Consider the following 23,353-nt stretch of genomic DNA (forward strand, 5'->3'; position numbering starts at 1 on the left):
TGAATGCAGGACTTTTACTTGTAACAACAGATCTGAGTACTTCTTCCAGCACTGAAGACTCCCTCCAGATTTAAGACTTATAAAAATACTCTGGGTGGAATAAAAATTTGTGTCCAATGTGGATTTTCCACAAAATAATTTTAATTTTAACTTTATTATTATCCCGAAGGAAATTTGTGTTGCAGACAGACATTAAAAACACAGGTCACAGTAATATTCTGATGACAATGAACAGCAACCATAAATTATCATATAAGTATATAATATATATAAATAAAACATATAACAAGAAGATGCAAACATTCAAGTGAAGTAACAATGGGCAAAACACATTTTTGAGTCGGGGGGGGGGGGGGGGGGGGGGGGGCATTACATTTCATATCATTATATTTTTTTTCACACTATAAATCAGGCACTCAATAAATATAATGGAGGGAGAAAAAGGGTGAATACCACAGGGGACAGTAACATCATGGGTCAGGATCAGCGATATAATTAGCAGGATAATCAGACAAAAACAAAATATGTCGTTAATATTGTTTATATTCCATATGATATTGATATTCTATATTCTTCTACCATAAGGAAACTGTATTACTTATTCTTTATTAAACTGTTAAAGGGTCCACGGTTGAAGATTAGCCACAAGGCCCCTAAAGAAAACACCATAATCTCAAGTTCTCAGTCAACCTGGACAAGGCGTCCTTAAAGTACTTGGAAAAATGAACATTAAACATCTACATGTCCATGAAAACTGGACGAACTCCATCAGCTGAGGAAATTGTCTGATACAATCAAAAGCCCCAGAACAGCCACTAAATGGACCTTGTGGTGAGACTGTTTTGTGGAACTCATGTCAGCCAGCAGATGGCTCTAAAGCTCCTCAAAGTTTCCTCTTATGTTCGTTCTGTACAAACAGAAGAGGGAGATTCACTGCACATGAACTACACAGCCTCATCAACAGGAAACGCACTTTAACTGATCGGCTGTACTCTCTCCTATTTTATATCCGTGTACGGATCAGCCCGAGATGTTCACAGAGGAAGGGGTCACTCAGCACCTTTTTCTCAAACAGTTTGTCCAGCAGGTTTTGGAGAACAGGTCCCGTTATCCTATTGACGAAGCTGCTCCGTTTGTCCAACAGCCTCTCATTTGGAGGGAGATTCAGAGCGCTCGACCTTTTTACTCCAGTGGATGAAAGAGAAACTGTGGGAGCTGTTGATGTGTCTCAAAAACAGTTTAATGTGTTTCATGGTTTTTTCTAAAATCACCTGGAATGATGGGAAGTAGTTGCCATAGTTGTCACAGTCAAATTCTGCTTCTGTTGGTTGAACTAGAACTGAGTCGTCTTCAGGACAAGTGGACAGTGTGTACTCCTGATCTGGGTGCAGTTTACAGTGGGGGGACGTCTCTATGTAGCTCTCATCTCCAACTAATTTCTTCCTGGTGCGCAGCACATCCCAGAGCACAACGTTCCTCGGAAGCAACAACACATTGAGGAGGGATTCAAGATCAGGATCAGCCGGGGGCCTGTAGAACAGCAGAACCAGCGCTCGGACCGGGCCAGGAGGTGAGTCGTCATCCTTGACATTACCGAAAGCAGAAAACCCTGTGATGTTTACAATAACGTGAGTTTCTGTTATCCTGTGAGGGGAGATAAACTCGATGCCCTCATCATTCACATGAGCAACTGACAAGAATCCACATCCACCTGTGGAGCGGATCTCACAGACTGCTGCAGACATTTGATGTCAAACAGGGGTCCTGCAGGCTGCTTGTGATGTCGGGCCAGTAGCCTCCTGTTCCAAGAGATGATCCTGTAAACCACGTCCCCCTCTCCCTCCATGTGAAACACCAGGCCTGTCACACTGCACTGGTACAGGCCTGGGCAGGAGCACTGGAACCTGTATGTTTCATCGTCTCCATCAGCAGTGATATCAGGTGTAAACTCCTCAAAGCTGGTTTTTAACAGCATGTCAGGTAAGCTGTTTGCTCGTGCGAAGGTCTTGTTCTCTGCAGAGGCTATCGGGCTCAGTGAGGGCATGCTGTGAGGACGAAGCAAACAGCCGGAGCCTCTTCTACCCCAAGCAGGATCTGAGGAGACGGTTTGGAGGGGACAGTGGGTTGGCAGGGTGTTTGTGACTGAGCACCTCACAGCTGTAACAGGTGACTCCATTTCCACCAGTGAACTGTGACTTACTGACAGAAATGCTCTTGAGTCACTGAGATTAATATCATAGCCAGAGTAAACTAGCTCAAAATGGAGGCAGCTCTCTGACCCTGGTTGATATTGGCCAGGGAGGGGAGTAACCAGGCTACTCCTCTCAGAAGAATAAAAAGTGTTTCTGCAAATCCTGGACAGAGCCCCCCTGATCCTTCTGGCTGCCATGCTGAAACATGATGCTTCTCCTTCTGTTCTGTTAGGTTCCTCTGCTGACGCCATTTTGCTGCGTTCAATAGTTTTTTAGTTTTTATATGTCTTTGAACACTTCTCCATTTGGCTCCTTTGTGTTTCTCTTGCTCCCACACCCTGAAATAACATTTCAGTTCATTTATTCAACAAAGTACAGTTCAGACGTGTAAACCCCAAATACCACAAATGATAATCTGCTTTAATGTTTCTGGTGAATTAAAATAAGATAGAAAGTGAAACCTACTAACATCTAAGAGGTTTATAGAATCTACTGGAACTCAAATTGTGACTTTATAATAAGAAGATCTGAATTTAACTTGGATAAGAGAAGCCAGGAAGAAACTATTGCTTTATCTTCCTCTAAAACAAAACAGTGGTGGAACCGTAACCAAGTACTTTTACTCAAGTACTGCACTCAAGTACAATTTTGAGATACTTGAGATCATTTTGAGAGTATTTCCACTTTATGCTACTTTCTACTACTTAAATCCACTAATACATCCTGATATTTAGCATGTTAACATGAGCTCCACCAGCTGCAACACTAATCCAGTAAGATCATAGATCTTATTCTGAAACTGCCTGTGAGAGCAATCCTCTCCTGTCCGATGTAAAACAAAAGTAAAGTCAAAATACTACACACCTTCATCATTCGTCATTTATTTATCTTCCAGTTGTTTCTTTTTGAAAACAAGTCAGCACTATCTCAACGTCTAAATCTATACATGCACTTATTCCTGACCTCTAAGTATTTCAGTGTGTGGTGGAGTCACCAGGGGCCACAGAGACACTGGCTGTACAACACAACTGGGTTTTATTGGCCAGTGTAACGTTTCTGTGATCTCAGTCCACAGTGGAGATACGTTGGGCTTATTTGACAAAATCCAGGCACCAATTTCAAACAAACATAATATGAAAATATCTAAATCTCTGGTTAAATGCTTCAAATTAAGAAACCAAGTAAGAGGAAAACCAAAAGGAAATTCAAAACTTTATAATGAACCAGCTCAAGATATTGAATGACTCCACAGTGTAGCCTGTCTATAAGGACATAAATCACATCGCAGCACTTTACTGGTCTGGTCTGGGACATTTATTCTGTCTGCATCAGCTCTTCCACTTGATGTGAATCTGAGCCACTGTTCTCAAAAACAACACACCTATTGTCACATTTTCCAACTATTTTCTTGAGATCAGGCTGGCAGGAATTCCTCCAACCTAATATCTGCACGCTGCAGGTCTTCCGCACGAGTAAACAGGATGACTGTTTGTTCCTGAACTCTGCCAAAAGCTTCTTCCAGCTGTTTTCAGTACGTCTCTCTCACCGTCTGTAAGTCTGCTAACCTGCATCACAAGTAAGTCAGTTTCTGCCTCTTGGTGTTTCCACTCGCACTCTTTCCAAACCCGTCCCGTCCCAGCAGAACAAGGTTGACTTTGGTGCCAGCGTGCTTTCCTGCGCTGATGTAGAACAAAAAGAACTTAAGGTGAACTTTACAATCAAAAAGACGCATGATTGCTTGCATTAAAACACAAAACTGCCACACATAACTACAATTTCTTGTAATGATTTAGTTCAGACACACCTTTTCTCTGTGTGCATGTGTGCACTGAAAGCAAAAGATATAAAACTTGTACAGTCACCATGCTGACAGGAAGCCCGCAGTGGTATGTGGGTGCATGCCAGTAACTGCTACACACAATCAGCACTAATGTAAAATACCCGTGCTGAAGTACGTCCGCCCACATCCTCGTCATGTCAGAGTGTCACTGTGAGAAAGGATAATTATTCCAACACACTACATGGCATAACACTTTTCAACTTTCTCTCCATCCCATTTAGCTGCTGTAAGATTTGAATGTATTATATGTAACATCACTCAAATAGATTTTCCCCTCCATTATGTAGCTTTCTCTCTTCCTTCAGCATTCAAGTGGACATTACCATTATTATTATTATTTTCATTGATTATAAAGTGTTATATGTGTTAAGCACCAATGTAGAATTGTCTTTTAAAATCTAAAACAATCTTAATACTTTAAATAGAATTTTAAATTAATTCTTCTTTATTTTAGGGTCTGGGACCAGATGAAAAACACAGCAGCCAACATGAAGAAGGTGTTTTAAAAGTTTCTGTTTGAGTCGAGTCAGATTTATTCCAGATGATATCATGACCTCATGTGGTTGAAGTGAAACAATGCTTTTCAGTTTAGTATTAAGTTAATCTTTAAAGGCACTTCCTTTCCCTTCTGGGGATCAATAAAGTCTTATTTTATTGTATCTTAAATGATCTTTTCTTGTCTTACTGTATCTCAAAATAATAACTCTCTTTAATTGATTGTATACCTTCATCAGCCAGCAGAGGGAGTCATTTGCTTGTTAATGGTCAGAGTGAGTGGTTGGTCTTTACAGTCATGAAACATGATGCTACTGTTTAAAATACAACACTGACAAATAAGCCCATTAACTGTCATCGCAAGAACGAGGACACAATAAAAATAACAATATATCTATTTATATGTTTTTTACATTGTGCCAATGGAAATATAACCATGCAAGAGGAGACATAGAAGGAAGTTATTCTATCACAAAATAATGTTGTATACTATATTTTGATTTTATAGCATGTATTTGTAAGTGACAAGTGGTTTTCATTGTAGATAATATATTGGTATCAGCACATATGTTGGCCAGTAAGTAACAAGAGATTGCAGTTCAGAAATGCCAAAGATATGTTTGAGGTCAATTAGAGGCAGGTTTGTTCATGAGGGAGCACTGACAAGTCTGTTTTTACATATCTTGGCCATAATTATTAAATTAGACATGTTTGGTATATTGATTTTGTTTAACTCGCAGGTATCGACTGGTTATGTTGCTTTGAGAGGGAGGGCGAAAAAGAAAAAATGAACTTTTTTACGTTGTTGCTGTACCACTGAATATTAATGTCTCCAATAAAAATGGTTGCAAAAAAAACAAACAAACTTATGGACAAGGTTGAGATTTTTTTAAATGTTGGAATTATATAAAGATTTACATTTAAGACTAAAGTCTAATATTTGAACAATTGAACTGAATTTCTATTATATTACCTAATTATTTATTATATTATTTTAATTTAATTATCACACCAAAAGGTTCTGTTACAGTAGGCCTACTGCCGGAAATCCAGTTTCCCGCCTCTCGTTTTCTCTCGTTTGTCTGATGTAAAAGATTAGCAGCAAACTTACATTTGAGACCCTGGAAGCATCAAATGTTGGGAATTTTTAAATTATTTTTCAATTGTATTTTAATTTAAGTCTTGATTTAACTTACTTTAATATGATTTAATTTAATTTTTAAGTGAATATAAAACCATTTCCTGTTTTCTCCCGGCTAACTTCCGGGTTCCTCCTAGCTAACTCCCGCTAGCTTGTCGCAGACGGAGCGCTCGGTCCCGGCGCAGCATCCAGCCCTCAGACCGGACGGTGAGCCGCGGAGTGAGGCAGCAGAACCGCCGTCTCTCTGCCAGGTTTTCAGCCTTTTCACTTTGTTTACAGTGTCGCAGGTTGAAGGGCGGCTCAGTGGGGACCTTTGGCTGCTTTCTGGACAACCTTAATTAACTACGTCTCCGTATAACAAGTGGGATTTATCCGTTGGAGAGCACCGAGGAGGTTTGGAGGATGAACCCCCAGTGTGCCCGCTGTGGGAAGATCGTCTACCCGACGGAGAAAGTCAGCTGCCTGGACAAGGTGAGCGACAACTCCAGCCTCCCTCAGGTGTATTTATTCTGATAAAACCTTCAAACCTCCGAGTTCAAAGTGGAGGTGCACCACAAGATCCGTGAAGTTGTTGAGACGCAGGTGGAGGTGTCGCCTGTTGGGAGGAAAACACACCTTTCACTCGGCTTTTCAGCTGAAGATATAAGATATGCATCTTATATTAGGCTATAATAAGTAAAACAACACTGTTACTTAATTTCAGGTAAGTTTTTATTTATTGATTTAGCAGAAAAAAAGCGTTAAAGTTGAGTTGAGAACTCGGGAGCTGCTGCAGTTTTGCTGGATTTGACAGATGTTAGGCTTTATTTCTGCTTTTAGATCAGGTACATTATACAGTAACCTACTCTGTTGCACTAACAGTACCAGAAAAGTCAGTCCAATCGATTAAATAAAACAGAAAGTATCATTGATTATCAAAGTCATCATCCATGAACTTTCTGTCCTCTGTTCCATTAAAGGAATATATCTGATGTTCAGTGTATAGACGTGTAATCATCATTCATTTAGTTATTATCCCCAAAACTATTGGAACACTGTAGTAGAGAGGTGAGGACGTAAGGAAAGTTTATGGTTCATTTAACACACTTTATACAGTTTATCTCTTTAGGCTTTTGCAGTTAATCATATAATATTCTTTTAATGTGCTTTTTATGATGATTTTGTCACATTTAATAGGAATTTTATTCCCTGTAGTGTCTCTATGGTCATTTGTATTTTTGGCCCTATATTTGCACTTGAAAAAAAACCTATAAATATATTATAAATCTGTTATATAATACTGTAGGACACACAGCACTGGTATAGGTTCTGAAACTGTTATAGTGTTTAGTGTATAGTGTTGTTTTTGTGTTTGTGTTTGCATGGTAACACCTCTGTAATAGTCTGTTGCATAATGGTGATAAATTATTAATTTATCTTCAGTAGTCTCATGCATTCACTGTCTGTCCTATGAGGCATCAGATGACACAACAGCATGTAGGCACTGCACATGATATTAGCTCCCACCTTCATCATAAAAGACAAAGCTGTTAAATACTGTTTGTAATCATTCAATATCTCTAAATCAGGAGGTAAAAACCAATAAGGTCCAAATGTACCTTCTGTCCTGTCTTGTAAAAGCTGACACGACTTCTTTGAAGAGACAGTAAGGGTATAAAAGAGCTAACGCTGTGTGAGAGGCAGTGATTTAGAGAGGAGGAGGAGGAGGCTGGCAAAGAAACAAAGAAGTATATGGAGAAAGTGAGAAAGAGAGTGTGAGGGCGAGAGAGAGAAAGAAAGACAGAAATAATTTCAGAGTTCCCTGCTGTCCCTTACAGAAGCCCATTTGATCAGGCATTTTGCACGACTAGGTGTCACTTATTTTACATTTAACTAAAAAGACATGAAAGAACGTTTCAAGTGAGAATAAACGCTAATGCAAAAGAGGAGTTGGAGGTTTTAGCTTGGCAACTTGTTATTTTTTCCACTGAAAGTTCCTAGCAATCGGTTGGTTTTGGCAACTAAAATGTTTTGGTTAAAGCTGTAATAATTGATTTTTTTTTATGGCCACTTGGGGGCCATGGAAACAAGTGAACAGAATCATCATCTTTTTAAGTAGATTTGTTGAACTTGTGATCAAACAGTTGCTTATCTCCACATCCAGCAGTCACAGATCAACACGATCTGTCATGTCGTGTTTGAGTCGCCTGATGAATGAAGTCCAGTATTGTCGGCTCTGTTAGCTCTGTTTCTGGTCTCCTCCACCTCCTGAGGGAAACATCTGGCTCTTTAGCTGCTAAATGCTGCACTATGTTCAGTGAACCAGAACAGATAAACCAGGAGTTGAGAGAGAACCAGGACAGATAGACCAGGAGCTGAGAGAGAACCAGGACAGATAAACCAGGAGCTGAGAGAGAACCAGGACAGATAGACCAGGAGCCGAGAGAGAACCAGGACAGATAAACCAGGAGCTGAGAGAGAACCAGGACAGATAGACCAGGAGCCGAGAGTGAACCAGGACAGATAGACCAGGAGCTGAGAGTGAACCAGGACAGATAGACCAGGAGCTGAGAGAGAACCAGGACAGATAAACCAGGAGCCGAGAGTGAACCAGGACAGATAGACCAGGAGCTGAGAGTGAACCAGGACAGATAAACCAGGAGCCATGAGAGAGAACCAGAACAGATAAACCAGGAGCTGAGAGTGAACCAGGACAGATAGACCAGGAGCTGAGAGAGAACCAGGACAGATAAACCAGGAGCCGAGAGTGAACCAGGACAGATAGACCAGGAGCTGAGAGTGAACCAGGACAGATACCAGTATCAATATTTGCTCTTTCATTGCAATTAAGCACAAGATTAATACAGAAGGCATATGACCATATTAACAAGTCGAACACATAACTTAGTGCCGATTCACTCTGTAAGGATTTGAATAATCCTAATGCAGGACAGATGGAGGGCGATCTGAGCTGGATATGTTTGGCAGTCAACTGGCTGACTTCAGTTTTGCTCTGTGGTCTGTCGCATTTTGATCTGAACGAATGTCAGTTTCATCCAGCCTCCTACTGTATGTATATTTAGTTCATGAAAGATTTCCATTTGCTGTAAACACTAGCTGTCAAACTGCATCAACAGAAAGTCGAAGGAAGACCGTCCCGCCCCTGCTGTTTGATTGACAGGCGGTTGGTGAGAGCACTGAGCAGCAGAGGCGGCCACAAAACAAAAAGTAGAGCTTGAAGGTTCATTCTTGACCTCTTTGACAAACAATTCACTTACTTTCAGCCGCATCTCTCATCTTTCTCAGCACATGGAGTTGCACAGTTGTCATGGAGATGGTTTAGTTGTCATCATGTGACCTAAATATGGAATTTCAGTCATGTGATAGCAGGTCGTAGAAGAAATTAACTTAACAACTTTAGCCAGAACATCTAGTCAGGGTCAGAGCTTACCAAAAACCATACAAGACCTTAAAGACAGGACCCACCTGAGAGGGAGACCGGAGATCATCAAGTAGATGTAGATCCTAGACAAGAGACCATCAGCTGTCTGTGAACACCAGACCAAAACCACATGGACCTGGCAGGAGTCTAACCAGGAGTCAATGGACGGACATCTTTGAACAGAGACATGGGTGACAACCAGGTGTTACTACATGACCATAACTCCACACTTACGTCACGTGATGACAACTAAAACAAGTGGACTCTCAGATGAGGATTTCTGAAAAGTCTGAAAGGGATTTTTTCCACTAACAGGTCTAAACTGCCCTGTGTGTGTGTGTGTGTGTGTTTGTCTCTAGAACTGGCATAAAGGATGTTTCCACTGCGAAGTTTGTAAGATGACCCTGAACATGAAGAACTACAAAGGCTACGACAAGAAGCCTTACTGCAACGCGTGAGTCCTCATCTCTCTCTCACTCAGTGTAACATTGAGGTCTCTCGCTCTCTCTACAGTATAAATAACATCAATGTTTTGCACACTGTATACTGTATGATGCTCTCTAACTATAATGTACTTACAGCTAGCTTATAGTTTGCTTATGCTAGCTATACAAATTCAAATACAAACGTTATTATCTTCTATTTATGAACTCTCTCAGAGCAGAAACGCCACCCTTTGGCTGCACTGTGTTATTATCTGCATCCGTGCCTGCAGGCTGCTCGTATCTGTGAGGCGACCCTTTAAGGTTTTTATAGCAGCGATGGTTTTGGTCGGTGGTTGTTTTCTGTGGTTTTGGTTGCGAGCCCAGCCCTGCTTCACTCCCCACTGCTGGTTCTGTTTACAGCCCTGAATCTGTGCTTTTCGCTGCACTGCTAACATGCTCAGCTTGTTATTATCTGCACGGCATGATACACTACACCGCCATTTATTGCCTCAAAAGAAAATGGCCAGACCTTCATAGACACCAGCGAGATTAAAAACCTCAAACGAGGCAAAACTTGGATCTGTGTTTGATGGATGTTGTTGTGAAAACTTTGTGCCACTATCTCACGGCCGCAGACAGGGAGGGTGGCTGTGGCTTTGACCTTTGACCTTGTTACTGTTGGTTGCTTGTTATGTTGATGATCTGGGAGTTGGAGCCTATAATTGTGACTATTCTAACTTTCCTCTACATGCACGTCTGTTTAATGCAGCAGAAATTGTTATTTCTTGTAGTTGTGTCTCAGAAAAAGCCGGCAGTTAAGAGAACAAAAACACGCTTTGTCCACCTCCTGTCAGACAAACCCACACTCACAACAGTGGACTCAGTGGCAGAGGGGTTTAAGTGACCTTTGACCCTGTGAGGTTAAAAAGGCGTTTCCTCTCAGCTTGTGGAACACACCAGCTTTGTTTCCACGCAGACCTCTCTCGCCCAGCAGGTTAAAATGTGTATATTCAAGAGGCTGCAAGAGGATAGCAGTGGAAGGGTCCTCATATCTGAGTCACAAAATCAGTAATTCCATTTCCCTTTCAAAACAACCCGACTCCGATCCGGCGCCCCTGATCAGGACACTCTAAAACACTTAAGATTCATGGGTTAAGGATAGGGATAGATCCTGGTCATGGTTACCTGCTGACTGGTGGTAAGAGGTGGGACGTGAATTGCAGTCTCTGGTGTCAAAGATCCACGATCCAGTAAGAAGTCCATCTGCCATTCCTGCCTTTCTAAGGTCACCTCATTATGGAGCTTCTGCATGCAGCCTCACATTAACACCACTGAATATTCCATTTAAATGTATTTGTCCATTTAAACCAGTAACACACACACACACACACACACACACCACAAAGTGTGACTACCTGTAAATGCAGTATTTTATTTCCTGTAGCTGCTTATTGATCTTGTGAACCTACTTGTGTTTTATAATCTCCTCCTCACTATGACAGCGAGCTTCTCATCCCGCCTTCATCATCGCTAAAAATATGTGCAGCATGTGTGCTGCGTGGTCCCTCTTTGGTTCCCTATAAAACATCTCTTTTATGTTGTCGATATAATAAATAAGTAGCTGAACACATGCTGACGTCTCTCTTCCTTCTTTGTAGGTTGATTTAGGTCAGCCCTCCTTGCTGTCTCACTCTGGATCTAATGGCTTCAGAGTGTGTTTTTCTTTCCACACACTGTGTCGGAGTGTGTTTGCTGAAGAATGTCACAGCAGGTCAATAAGGACCTGCAGGGTTAGTTATTCTACTTAATGCAGCTGCTTTAAAAACGATGGATTAGAAGTGGCTCAGTATGCGATCATACGGACCCTCGAGGTCCCTAAAGATTATATTATTTAAATGTTGTGGGCACAAGATATTAACTTGTGTACACAAAAACTATAATCTTTCATTTGTTTGTTTAGTTCTTTGTTAGACAGAAAAGTGCTTTCAGTACATTTAAATACTTCAGCTTTTTTGGTCACTTCAAGGTTTTACAGTGGGCTCTGGTAACTTGTGATGTGCTTCTGTCGTTAATTGTAATTAATCATAGAATAAAGCTCAAGAGAACAACCATCAGATTCCAACAAAGGTCTGTTAATGGGACAGAGAAGATGAAGCCAGATTACTGTTGTTGTTTCCTACAGTTTCCAGTGCTGCCTGCTCGCTCTCGTCTCCTGCCTGTCTGTCTGTCTGCCTGTCTGTCTGTCTGTACACTCAGTATAACAGTTCCGGTGCAGACTTCCTGTAGGGATCTCTTACTCATCAGTGAGAGTTTTGCTTTTGCACCTCAGTGTTACATGTGGCGCTCCGTGTACAAACCAGCGTCCTGTAATTAAACAGAGTCTCTGTGAGTGCGCTACAACTGGTGTGTGTTGTGAAGAAGCCCGGTGGCTTTGTTTTTCTTGGCTTTTTGCGTCACACGTCTGATCTGTCTCCATTGTTGAGCTGTGGCTGTAATGACAACAACAACAACAACAACTGAGTTGACGGCTTCACTTCTGCCCTGTATGGCTTTCTATTCATTTCCTCTGGAGCTGCTTCAGTTGATTCTTGAACATCAGACCTGATCCACAAAATTGGTAGAATCGGCACTTCCTGGTCTTGTTGTAGCTGCTGCTGTTGAATAGTGTTATTTTGAATGGAGGGAAATGGAGTAAAGGGCCAGTGTTTTTACCAAAAACTACTCCAAACCAGTCAGAGAAATGTGCCTCCTGGCCTAGTGGGTCAGAGGCAGTATTGAGTCCAGATTCATGTCTCTTTGGCATCCATCTGATCCACAGATCTGCACTTATTGTACACATCAAGAAGTCTTGATTTTCTCACAATAGTCAAGTTTACATTCAAATGTAGCACATGTTTTTGTTCCCTTACTGTTATGCCAATATTGGGAGTTGGGCGCATCAAGATAGACATTTGGTGGAGCTAATTCTCCAGTCCGCTGCCACTGAACCGTCGCAGAAGGATAGAAGAAGACGAACAACAGGACGCCATTAAAAGAGTAACGTGATGAAAATGCGTCATTTCTGTTAGTTTCATGTATTAATGTGAGGAAGGTGACAGTCTCCTCGTCACTCCGCACAGATCTGATGTCACATGCTTCATGTACGTCTTGATTTACAAACAGGTGGATGGAAATGCACTTAATTTCTCACTCTAAGGGATTTTACATGTCACCGATAGCGTATTCTCATTCTTATGACCAGCGAATGCAAAGTAATGACAGATCCAGTGAGGGAGCAGATTGGCGTTTGCTATTTCCATTTGTAGTTTAAGTGTTGGGATCAAAATCCAAAACAAAGATCCAGCAGGCAGAAAGAGATTCATTACAGGTGAAAAACACTTCTGCTTATCAGGTCAGTTACATCATGAGGCTGAATCTCTACAATAAATAATAAACATTGCCGTATTTTTCATTGCATTACACTTTAGCTAATGAGGTTTAAACGGGAGAGAGCTGAGAATTACACCCAGCAGGAACACCCCACCTTCAGGGATGTGTAGGCTGTAGAGCCGCACTGATAGAGCTGTATAACTACAGTGCACGCAAGAGCAAAGATACAGTACTTTTAATATGTTCACGTGTTCATCCCTCCATAAGTTGAGAAGGGAACAATAACTGCAGTTTCTTTTTCCATCTGCAAGTAAATGGACTATTTCCCACATTGTGAGCTATAAATGTCCTCCGTTTTAGATGGTGATGTGAGTTAGGACATTGTCATGCACTGTAAACTGTACGTTTACGTCTTTGAGGTCTCATTGAGACATGTGGGGCACTGTCTGTGTTTGGACACATATGACTGCTAACATGGACAGTGCCAGCCTTCAGTTAAGACTGTAGGACAATAAAGAGCACTTTCTTAATGACCCTCAGGCTTGATTTCAGAATGGGCCGCAGCCAAAACTTACCTCTGAATTCAGAGGGAGGTCTGTGGGTTCTGTGACCAGGGTCCCGTGCTTCTTAAGATCCTATCTGCTGCTCAGAAAGGGGAGGGGGACGGGTGGGGAGAGGGATTACAGAAGCACGTGAGACTCAGCACACTTTAACTGACTGACGTTATTAACGGACTAATACAAGCAGGAAAGGAGTGTTCACCAACACCAGGTTACTGAAGTGAGGACGGAAGTCTGTCTCCTCTCACAGGCATCATCTTCTTAAGTTGAAGACTCACAGAAACCACACAGAAACACACACACAGACGTTCTGTACGGATGGACTCCTATGTCAGGTCACGGGATGAGTTTTAATCTGTAGTGTTGTGTGACTGCCCGCTGTGAACCAGGATACCTTATGACCTCTGAGCACTGCCTCTTTCTGTGGACAACATCATGAGCAGTACTGCCTCCAAGTTAGAGCATACGTACAATAAGAGCAACCATCCAAAAGACAAAAGACAATAAATGGCATTTAAAGTTTTACCCACCGTCCCAAATATCAGCCTCCCGGCCCAGAGGGACCATTTGAGGTACCTGGATCTAGTTTGGTCAGATTACCGCATCCCTCCCTCGGCGTCTTTTCCTTTAACTTAGGAAAACAAAAGATATCAAAAGGTACATTTCCAAAGAGACTCGTCATGTCTATAGTAGATAACTCACTTCATGATGAGGGAATGCAGAATAATGACACACATTCAGTGATGTTATGGTAAAAATGGTTAAAGATACAAATATGAGCAGCAAAGATCCAGCAGAACAGAAACGGTCTGGTGGCGACAGGCGTCTTCCTGTGTGAGATATTTTTGTTTCATTAAGTGACCCTTTATGCTAATTAGTAATAATCAAAGCTGGTTATGTAACGCTGCACGCCAGCTGCTCGTTTGAACATGAAGACACATGTGACTGATCTGACTGAAGTCTTAAAGAGGTCCCTTCTTCTGTCTCCCTCCATCTGTGTGTAAACTGACGTGTTAACGTGATTTTACATGTTGTGTGAATGTTAATAGCGGCTCGGATTGTTGTGATAAAGTCTGTGTGGTTATGTAACGCAGCTGCCCACATAACCCAGATTACTGCTATCTTCTGGAGCTCTTCAGAGGGAGCAGCAACAGAGAGAAACAATTCTGTTCATTTCAGTCTTTGTTGTTTCACTGAGAGTGTAGAGGAGCAGGAAGGGAAACAGATCCTGCAGCAGCTGTAGGATATGATATCATTACATTTAAGGCATCTTAGCCAGAGCGACTGACTGTACAGAGGGAACAGGTGGAAGATTAGTATCTGCTCTTCAAGCATCATGAAGGGAATACCTCCTTTTAGATCTATAAAATGCTCCAGTGCTCTGCTTTGTGATTTGCGTAGTGTTAGCGTCTGCGTTGCGAGGCGGCTACAGGAAGCTTTCAATTCCAGCTGACGTTGGGTGGCATGTGGGTGTTGCAGGGGCAGAGACTCTGGATCACGAGTTCCACCGAAACTTCAGTAATCCTTGTTTCATGTCCAGTTGATGACATGGATGGACCTGAGAGTCTCCTTGTTGGATCGTCAGTACAAAAGGTGAACAGCTGTGTTAGAAAACATCTGGTTCTTTGATAAAAAAGTCAGAGGTAGAAGAGAAGTGAACTATGGCTAACAAGGAAGCACTAATCACTGAGCAGATCACCGTTTAGTATACGGGATTGAGATTGGAGATGTCACCTTTATACATCGCTAACTAGCTAGCTAGCTACAGTCATGAAAGATAGCAACAGAAAAGTGGTGTAAATCAGTATCACATCAGTCATAGCAACGACATAGCAAATGGCTCAGGACTTGTAGTATTTAGCGCCGTGTTCGAGAAGCAGCAAGAGTTTCCGTCCTTGTCTTGAACCGGTGACGTTAGCAGACTTGTACACTGGCAGCACCAAACAGCAGCAAGGAATCACTGTGGAGATACAACAGTCACCAAACCAGCGTCTCATGATTAACACCAAATGATGAAACATCTCCAGTTCCTACTGGAAGTAGTGCTCGCTTGCAGCTCTTCCAGAGACACTTTTGGACTCTTGAAGTTGTGGTTCTTCACCTCCTCTTCAATTAAACATTTCTCCCTAATGATCTTACCGGGCGACTTCATTTAACTGAGTTGACCTGATCTCGATGTTGTTGTGATGCAGCCCTGATTTCAAATTCACCTCCGAGTCTCAGTGATTACAAGCAAAAGGAAAGACAGCGAGCCAGCGCAGTAACTCACTGCTGAACCTGCTGTAACCCGACAAAACAAATGTCTCTGTGTCCCAAAGAGAGAGAGAGAGGAGAGGAACTGAAAGGAGAGAGGGGAGCCTGGGAATAAATCCGACTGCGAGAAACAAAGATGGTGACCGCGGCATATTGAGAGAGAGAGAGAGCTGCTGAAAGATACGACGGGAAACTTACGTAACCCTCCTTCTAATCTTTCATGGCTGGAGCCGAGAATCTGCCGAGGAGGGGAACAGGAGCGGCTGTGGGGACGAGAGGCAGATACCAAACAAAGACGGAGTTAAACGCTGTGTTTTAAAAAGTAAACAAGTAGACGTGTGAAGGATTTGGGAGGCTCAGACATCACACTGAGAGAGCGGAGAGGAAGAGGACGAGGGAACAGAGGGATGAGAAGGGGCTCTATTGAAGGCCGTCTGAGAGCGTCACGCATGAATGAGTGAACAGAAAGACGGAGGACAGAGAGGACAGATCACTGGAGACAGTCATGGTGTTAGAAGTGCTGCGTCTCTATAAACAGGCCTGTGATCTGGATTCACTCCAGTTCAGGCTGTTGTTGTTGTTGTTGTTGTTGTTGTTTTCGTTTTCTCATGAGCTAAAGTATTTTTTCTTTCCCTGGTTCCATTTCTTTGCTTACTTCTCCTCTCCCCTCCTCTCCTCCCCTCCCCTCTCCTCTCCTCCCCTCTCCTCTCCTCTCCTCTCCTCTCCTCTCCCCTCCTCTCCTCTCCTCCCCTCTCCTCTCCTCTCCTCTCCCCTCTCCTCCCCTCCCCTCTCCTTTTTCCTCTCCCCTCCTCTCCTCTCCTTTTCCTCTCCTCTCCTCTCCTCTCCTCTCCCCTCCTCTCCTCTCCTCCCCTCTCCTCTCCTCTCCCCTCTCCTCCCCTCCCCTCTCCTTTTTCCTCTCCCCTCCTCTCCTCTCCTTTTCCTCTCCTCTCCTCCCCTCCCCTCTCCTCTCCCCTCCTCTCCTCCCCTCCCCTCTCCTCTCCTCTCCTCTCCTCTCCTCCCCTCTCCTTTTTCCTCTCCCCTCCTCTCCTCTCCTCTCCTCCCCTCTCCTTTTTCCTCTCCCCTCCTCTCCTCTCCCCCCCTCTCCTTTTTCCTCTCCTCTCCCCTCCTCTCCTCTCCTTTTTCCTCTCCCCTCCTCTCCCCCCTCTCCTTTTTCCTTTCCTCTCCCCTCCTCTCCTCTCCTCTCCTCTCCTCTCCTCTCCCCTCCTCTCCTCTCCTCTCCTCTCCTCTCCTTTTTCCTCTCCCCTCCTCTCCTCTCCTCTCCTCTCCTCTCCTTTTTCCTCTCCTCTCCTCTCCCCTCCTCTCCTCTCCTCTCCTCCCCTCTCCTTTTTCCTCTCCCCTCCTCTCCTCTCCCCCCCTCTCCTTTTTCCTCTCCTCTCCCCTCCTCTCCTCTCCTTTTTCCTCTCCCCTCCTCTCCCCCCTCTCCTTTTTCCTTTCCTCTCCCCTCCTCTCCTCTCCTCTCCTCTCCTCTCCCCTCCTCTCCTCTCCTCTCCTCTCCTCTCCTTTTTCCTCTCCTCTCCTCTCCCCTCCTCTCCTCTCCTCTCCTCCCCTCTCCTTTTTCCTCTCCTCTCCTCTCCTCTCCTCTCCTCTCTCCTCCTCTCCCTTATCCTCTCCTCTCCTCTCCTCTCTCCTCCTCTCCCTTATCCTCTCCTCTCCTCTCCTCTCCTCTCTCCTCCTCTCCCTTATCCTCTCCTCTCCTCTCCTCTCTCCTCCTCTCCCTTATCCTCTCCTCTCCTCTCTCCTCCTCTCCCTTATCCTCTCCTCTCCTCTCCTCTCTCCTCCTCTCCCTTATCCTCTCCTCTCCTCTCTCCTCCTCTCCCTTATCCTCTCCTCTCCTCTCCTCTCCTCTCTCCTCCTCTCCCTTATCCTCTCCTCTCCTCTCTCCTCCTCTCCCTTATCCTCTCCTCTCCTCTCCTCTCCTCCCCTCTCCTTTTTCCTCTCCTCTCCTCTCCTCTCCTCTCTCCTCCTCTCCCCTCTCCTCTCCTCCCCTCCCCTCTCCTCTCTCCTCCCCTCCCCCTCCCCTCCCCTCCCCAGTGTGATGAAGATGAACTGTTGAGGCCACAGAGGACACCACCGTCTCTTGTCATCTCCTTAACACAGATGTAAAGCTCTGGTACAGTTTGCTGAGTGAGACTCTGGTGTCCATGACCCGGTGAAGGAGGTCCTGTCCACACAGCTCCCACATCACCAGGAGGTCTGTGGCTGTGAGCAATGATTGCAGAGACATGGGTTTTAGTCCCGTGATGCTCTGCAACTTGTTAAGTAAAATTTGTGGCACAAAATCTTGCTGCGGTGAAGACAGAGGTCTTTGACAACATTAATAATTCATACTTTGGGGTGCAGTTTTGCGTTTTTGTTCCTATAGGAAGTCCAGAATTTTAATCCTCTTCCTGTTCTGAGGAAAACTGGAGACGCGAGTGGAATCCAGGCAACATCTTGGAGGTTTTGATTCCCAAATGGGGAAGTGATAAGATTGTGACTTCATGCATTTGTGTCATGGCAGTTATATCAGGTCTGTGCAGCGGCAGCAGCGCTTAAGGTGGAAAGAGAACATGTATTTACGAACAAAGAGCAGGAAGTCTGGCACAGGTTGTAGCTGCAGCAGGTTATTTAGTGAATGAATCTACAAAGAGCTGCGATTGCCTTATTCACAAAGAAATATGTGTGTGAAAAATGTGGGAATAGAAATTCCAGCTTCTTCAATAAAGTGAGAGATGATGAAGGAAAGCAGGAAAGGTGGTAAACGAATGTGACAGGCCTTTTTTAGGAGAATTAGACAGAGTAAGGTCTATTTCCTGCTGAGGAGGCAGGATAACAGTGTGAACGTACTTTTTTTTCCCGAATATGGCACATTACATGTGTTAACAAATCTCTTCACTCCTCAGAAGTTTTCCATGTGATGCTTCTTAAGGAAATCTAACGTCTTCTGTCGTTAGCTTACTCCTGATTTCCTCTTCCTAATCTCGTCTTTGTTTTGGATTTCTGTCTCCGTCATGTCTTTCCCTCTGTCGTCTCTCTGAGACACAGCTTCAGTCAGGCGCTTCTGTTCTGAACTCTTTTAATCGCAGCCGCTGATCAGCCCGGCAGGCGGCTATTAAATCCTCTGGGAGATAATATCTCTTACTTAAATAAGCACAGCCTGAATTAACTCCCCTCATTTGTCATGGCCTTTTATCAGGGGCCGCCACCAACAGAAAAGCGTGAGAGGCGGTTATAAGCATTAAATGTTGGTGATGAAGGTGAAGTAATTAACCACGAGTCGGCGTAGAACTTCAGGCTTTAAAGTCTGTCACACGGAGCAACTTTCTGGGAAGTTGCTTTTATTTGATCCTTATTTCATTGTGGCTGCTTAATAAATGAAAGATAGCAGAGGTAGCATGGAGTCTCAGCTTTCATGTGCTGACGTTTTAATCTCCAGAGTGACGCGGTCGGCGAGGCGTTGTTTATATCAAGCAGGTTCAGCAGAGTGCTCACCTTCTCGCTGTAGATTGGAGGCCAGATGTTGAGAATACACATGTGGAATAAGAACCAGCCCCGTAGGTTTAAGACAGCAGGAGTCATGTTTCAACGTTCTTTAATGGTGGAAGGAAATGATTCTGATTGACCCTCGTGGCTGCAGTGATGTGGCATGCAAGCGGATGCACTGTCCTGCGACACACACACACACACACACACATACACTGCATTAGTCCATGCCTGGGGGGTGTATAGATGCAGCAGTGTGTCTAATGTCAAACTGGGCCGCTGGTTGCGGAGCGCAGACTCACAGCGTGGTGGTCTGCAGTGATGAGTGGGATCTACATCTGGCTTCCTGACTTCTGTGCTGATGTTATAAAGTGATTTGATTGATGAAGTGATTTAGCAGTGAAGCGATTAATCCATTAATCGTTCCGTTGATGGTTCCAGCTCCTCCAGTGTGAAGATTTGCTGCTTGTCTCCACTTGACATTTTTAAGACTAAACAATTAATCAGTAATCTGTTTTTATGTGTCCAGCATACCGAAACATTTCTTTGTTAAGATTTCTTTTCAAGTAGTGAAGAACGCCCCCCCCCATGTCTTTTCTTTTTTTTTGTCCAATACCAAAAGATTTTTTATGATATAAAACAGATTTTTCCATCATTAATGACTTGCCATTTATCACAATTGTTGACAATAACTTTTTGTTGATTAACTAATTGATTCATTATATGAATACGTTCCCTCTGTCAGTGATATTCATCAGCAGCGACAGGATCTAAGTGAACTTTGGTATTTCCTCTGTTTGTGCAGTATATTACACAGCATGTGTCTGCCATGGTGATCTTATTTATTAGGCTTTTTTCACCAGGAACAAACTATCTCAGCAGTCAACATTAAAGTGATTTATTTTTGTGCTTCCATAAAGAGAGACTCGTGAGAGACATGTTCTTAAAAAGAAAAGGTCAAACTCAAAGCTGAGATATCCTGATCTGAGCCCAAATTAAACTTTCTGCATCCTCTTGGACCCGGGGGTGTGAACACATCTGTGTATGCAGACGCCCAATGCAGTGTTAGCAGAACTCCCAAGCTTAAAAAAAACCCTGATCCTTCATTTCCCACAATGCAACTTGATCTAATCTTTTTTTTTAGACCCTCTCTGCCAACAACTGTCAAACTCCTCGCTCCCAGTTTGTAACGCAGACATTTTACAGCTGAGTAGCGCTCCTCGCTACGAGCTAACTGCTCTTAGAGCTTAAAAAACGGTGAAATGCTGCTTTAAGACGTCTGCTGCCAAGAAGAGCTGAGGTGGCGGTGATGTCAGGACGTCAGCAGAGCGGAGTCAGCTCAGAGGGAAGCTGTTTTATGGAGGATGACGCTGCAGCAGGAACACACACACACACACACACACACAGCAGAACAGCCCCTCAGACTGATGCTGAACTACCTGTCAACTGTGATGTAATGAGGAGGTGTGTGTGTGTGTGTGTTTACAGTGTTAGACCTCTGTTCCTCTCTCCTTTTTGTTGCCAGTCTGACATTTTTTAAAGCATTTCGTTCATTTAGCTGATGGGTGATGATTTCAGATTTCCTCTTGCTGCTGCTGGAGACTTAATGCTTTGCTTGGTTGCGTTTTATGGTTTGCTTTGACTTTTAACGGTTTTAATATTATGTTTTGCATATCACCCGCCCCTAGCTGACGCCACCGGGTGTGTTGGAGAATGAGCCTGTGAAGTTTCAGCACAGTCACATTAAGGACTAAACGCTAGCAGCGTTGCTGTCGATCGGTCCATTTTGGTCCAGAAATATGTCAACAACTATTGGATGGATTGCCATGAAGTTTGGTCCAGACATGGTCCTCAGAAGATGTATCCTACTGACTTTGGTGATCCCCTGACTTTTCCTTTAGTGCCACCAGCAGGTTGACATTTTTAATGATTTTCATGATTTAATCTTGACATCTGTCGGATGGATTTTTGTGAAATTTGGTACAAATGTTCATGTTACTGACGTTGATCCCCTGACATTTTATCTAGCGGCATCATAAATATTAGCAAATGTTAGCATGCTAACACGCTAAACTAACAGAGCATGGTCAACATTATACCTGCTTCAACATGCAAGCATTATTCTGTAGAAGAGTCTGAACCAGTGGTTGCAGGCGCAGACATGATGACTGACTTCCTTTCAGTCATGTACGTAACATGATGTGCACTCATCTCTCCATATTACAATAAATGTTAAAATTAATATTCAGTGTTGGCGTGTTTCAAAATGTAATCTCGCTGCTGTGAGGCGGAAACAACAAGACTTAACATGCAGTTTTTAATATGAGCAACATTACAGTGTCATCTTGTGCGTCACTTTATAACTTTATGCACGTTTCCTGTCGTCCCTCAGGACATAGTTCGTGTTGTTGGCAGCCTGCGGACCTTGATTAGAATATAAAATAGAAAAAGTTCTGAAGGTTTTGAATAATGCTACAAAATGTGTTGAGTGACCTGTTGAAGAGTCTGCAGGGTTGAACAGGTCATAGAAATATCTGCCAAATATCTCCTCTGCTCTGTATCTCCATGAATATTTGAATATTTGGTTTCCCAAAATATGAACGCCTCAGGGCGTGTCTTAAAGATAAACATCAGTGGGAAGCTGAAAGAGATTTTGGAATTATTATTATTATTTTATTACTAAATGGCTGAGTATATGTTTAAAGAATGATATAATGACCTTGCAGCATCATACTCGACTGCAGCAGCCAAAATACACGTTTGAAACTGGGTGTTTATGCATGCAAATGCAAGCAAATACTCTCTATATGTATAATATTGGGTATGTATGTTTCTTGCTATTCTCTGCATGTTAACTGTGATACAGAGAGAACAGTAATACCGTGTACAGTAGATCCAGTGTGTTCCCTTTGTTTAATGTTTGTCTGCTGAGCTGCTGAACTGTCAGTGAGGTTTATAGGAGCCGAGTCTGCCCTGAGCCCACACTGAGATTTTCATCAACACCTAAGCAGGAAGATGGAGGTCGGCCAGACTGACCAGCAAGAACACACACACACACACACACGCATGCACAGAAAAACACACTGGTACACACATTCAGCTGTCCTCCCTGCCCCCTCTTCCTCCTCTTCCTCCGTCTCGCTCACAGTGAGTCCATGTTGCTTTGTGTCAGTTTCTTCTGTGTGACGACAGTAAAGAAACTTCAGCGTCTCTTGTGTTACTTGAACACGTGGCCCCCTCCTCCTGTCCATGTGCTGTTTGTGTTGTTGTTGACAGTGAGGAGGACTGAGGACTGTGGTGTCGCTGGCTCATCCCCCATCGTGCAGCCAGCCTGGTTTAGCCACGATAACAGCCAGGCCTCTGGCTCTACCTGGCATCAGGAAGCTGGTCATAGGCTGGACATGAATAATGTGTGTGTGTGTGTGTATTTCTAATAAGCAAATGTAACATATCTGCTACATATCAATATGGTAGCAGTGTGATAGTGAGCATATTAGCATGCTGATGTTAGCATTTAGCTCGAGGCCCTGCTGTGTCAGAGCAGCCAGCGTGGCTGTAGACTCTTAGTCTTGTTTGTTCTGCATGTGTTACCAACTGGGGCTGGATTTGCACATATCCACCTTCTTTGCTTGAGTTATTGTTGTATTATGGACTTGATCAGATGAGATGAGATGAAACCGTAGCCTATGTTCAGCCATTACTTGTGACAAAAACACACCAAGCACACAGATAGACAGTGGAGAAGTGGATTATGCTGCACGAGTAGTTTAACAGGTTTCTTTATAGATGTTTTTATGTGTTTTACTTTTAATGTTTTACCCAGTTTATCTATAACAACTACCATGACACCAAGATGACCACAGCCCCTGTGTCGTGTGAAAGGTGAAACTAAAAGGTTTTTAATTCAAGTTCAAATACAACTCAAATACAACTCATTACAACAAGTTTCCTCCTGTTAGAAAGTTTGGAACTTAAACTTAAATTATTATTGGAATACTTGGTCATCTCATAAAGTCATCCCACCATAAAGTGGATCAAAATTGGGATGTGCAACAAATAAACTTGCCTTTTTTGCATTTAAATCTGCCAACATGAGGTCCTTGTTGTTTTGACCTCACACACGCTGACTGTGTGCGTCACTGCTGCTGGGAGCGAGAGGCTGCCGCCGATTGGC

General features: G+C 43.4%; 2 protein-coding genes and 1 pseudogene across 4 annotated transcripts in view; 1 reads left to right on the forward strand and 2 right to left on the reverse strand.

The window, feature by feature from the left end:
- Nucleotides 1-1,003: 1,003 nt before the first annotated feature.
- On the reverse strand, nucleotides 1,004-2,044 carry LOC139304600 (uncharacterized; annotated as a pseudogene).
- Nucleotides 2,045-3,506: 1,462 nt separating this feature from the next.
- On the reverse strand, nucleotides 3,507-3,924 carry LOC139304601 (uncharacterized). The gene is given in 4 exon segments (XM_070928531.1): nucleotides 3,507-3,609; nucleotides 3,611-3,720; nucleotides 3,722-3,780; nucleotides 3,783-3,924. Coding segments are annotated over 4 exon segments (414 nt in total).
- Nucleotides 3,925-6,070: 2,146 nt separating this feature from the next.
- The window catches only part of nebl (nebulette), a 73,416-nt gene continuing 56,133 nt past the window's right edge, over nucleotides 6,071-23,353 (forward strand). For all 3 annotated transcript variants that reach the window (XM_070927840.1, XM_070927841.1, XM_070927842.1), the window contains exons 1-2: nucleotides 6,071-6,139; nucleotides 9,449-9,543. In XM_070927840.1, the coding sequence (XP_070783941.1) occupies nucleotides 6,071-6,139; nucleotides 9,449-9,543 (164 nt within the window). The remainder of the gene's footprint in view (nucleotides 6,140-9,448; nucleotides 9,544-23,353) is intronic.

The sequence above is a fragment of the Enoplosus armatus genome, chromosome 21 (genome assembly GCF_043641665.1).
Source record: "Enoplosus armatus isolate fEnoArm2 chromosome 21, fEnoArm2.hap1, whole genome shotgun sequence".
Lineage (NCBI taxonomy): Eukaryota > Metazoa > Chordata > Actinopteri > Centrarchiformes > Enoplosidae > Enoplosus > Enoplosus armatus.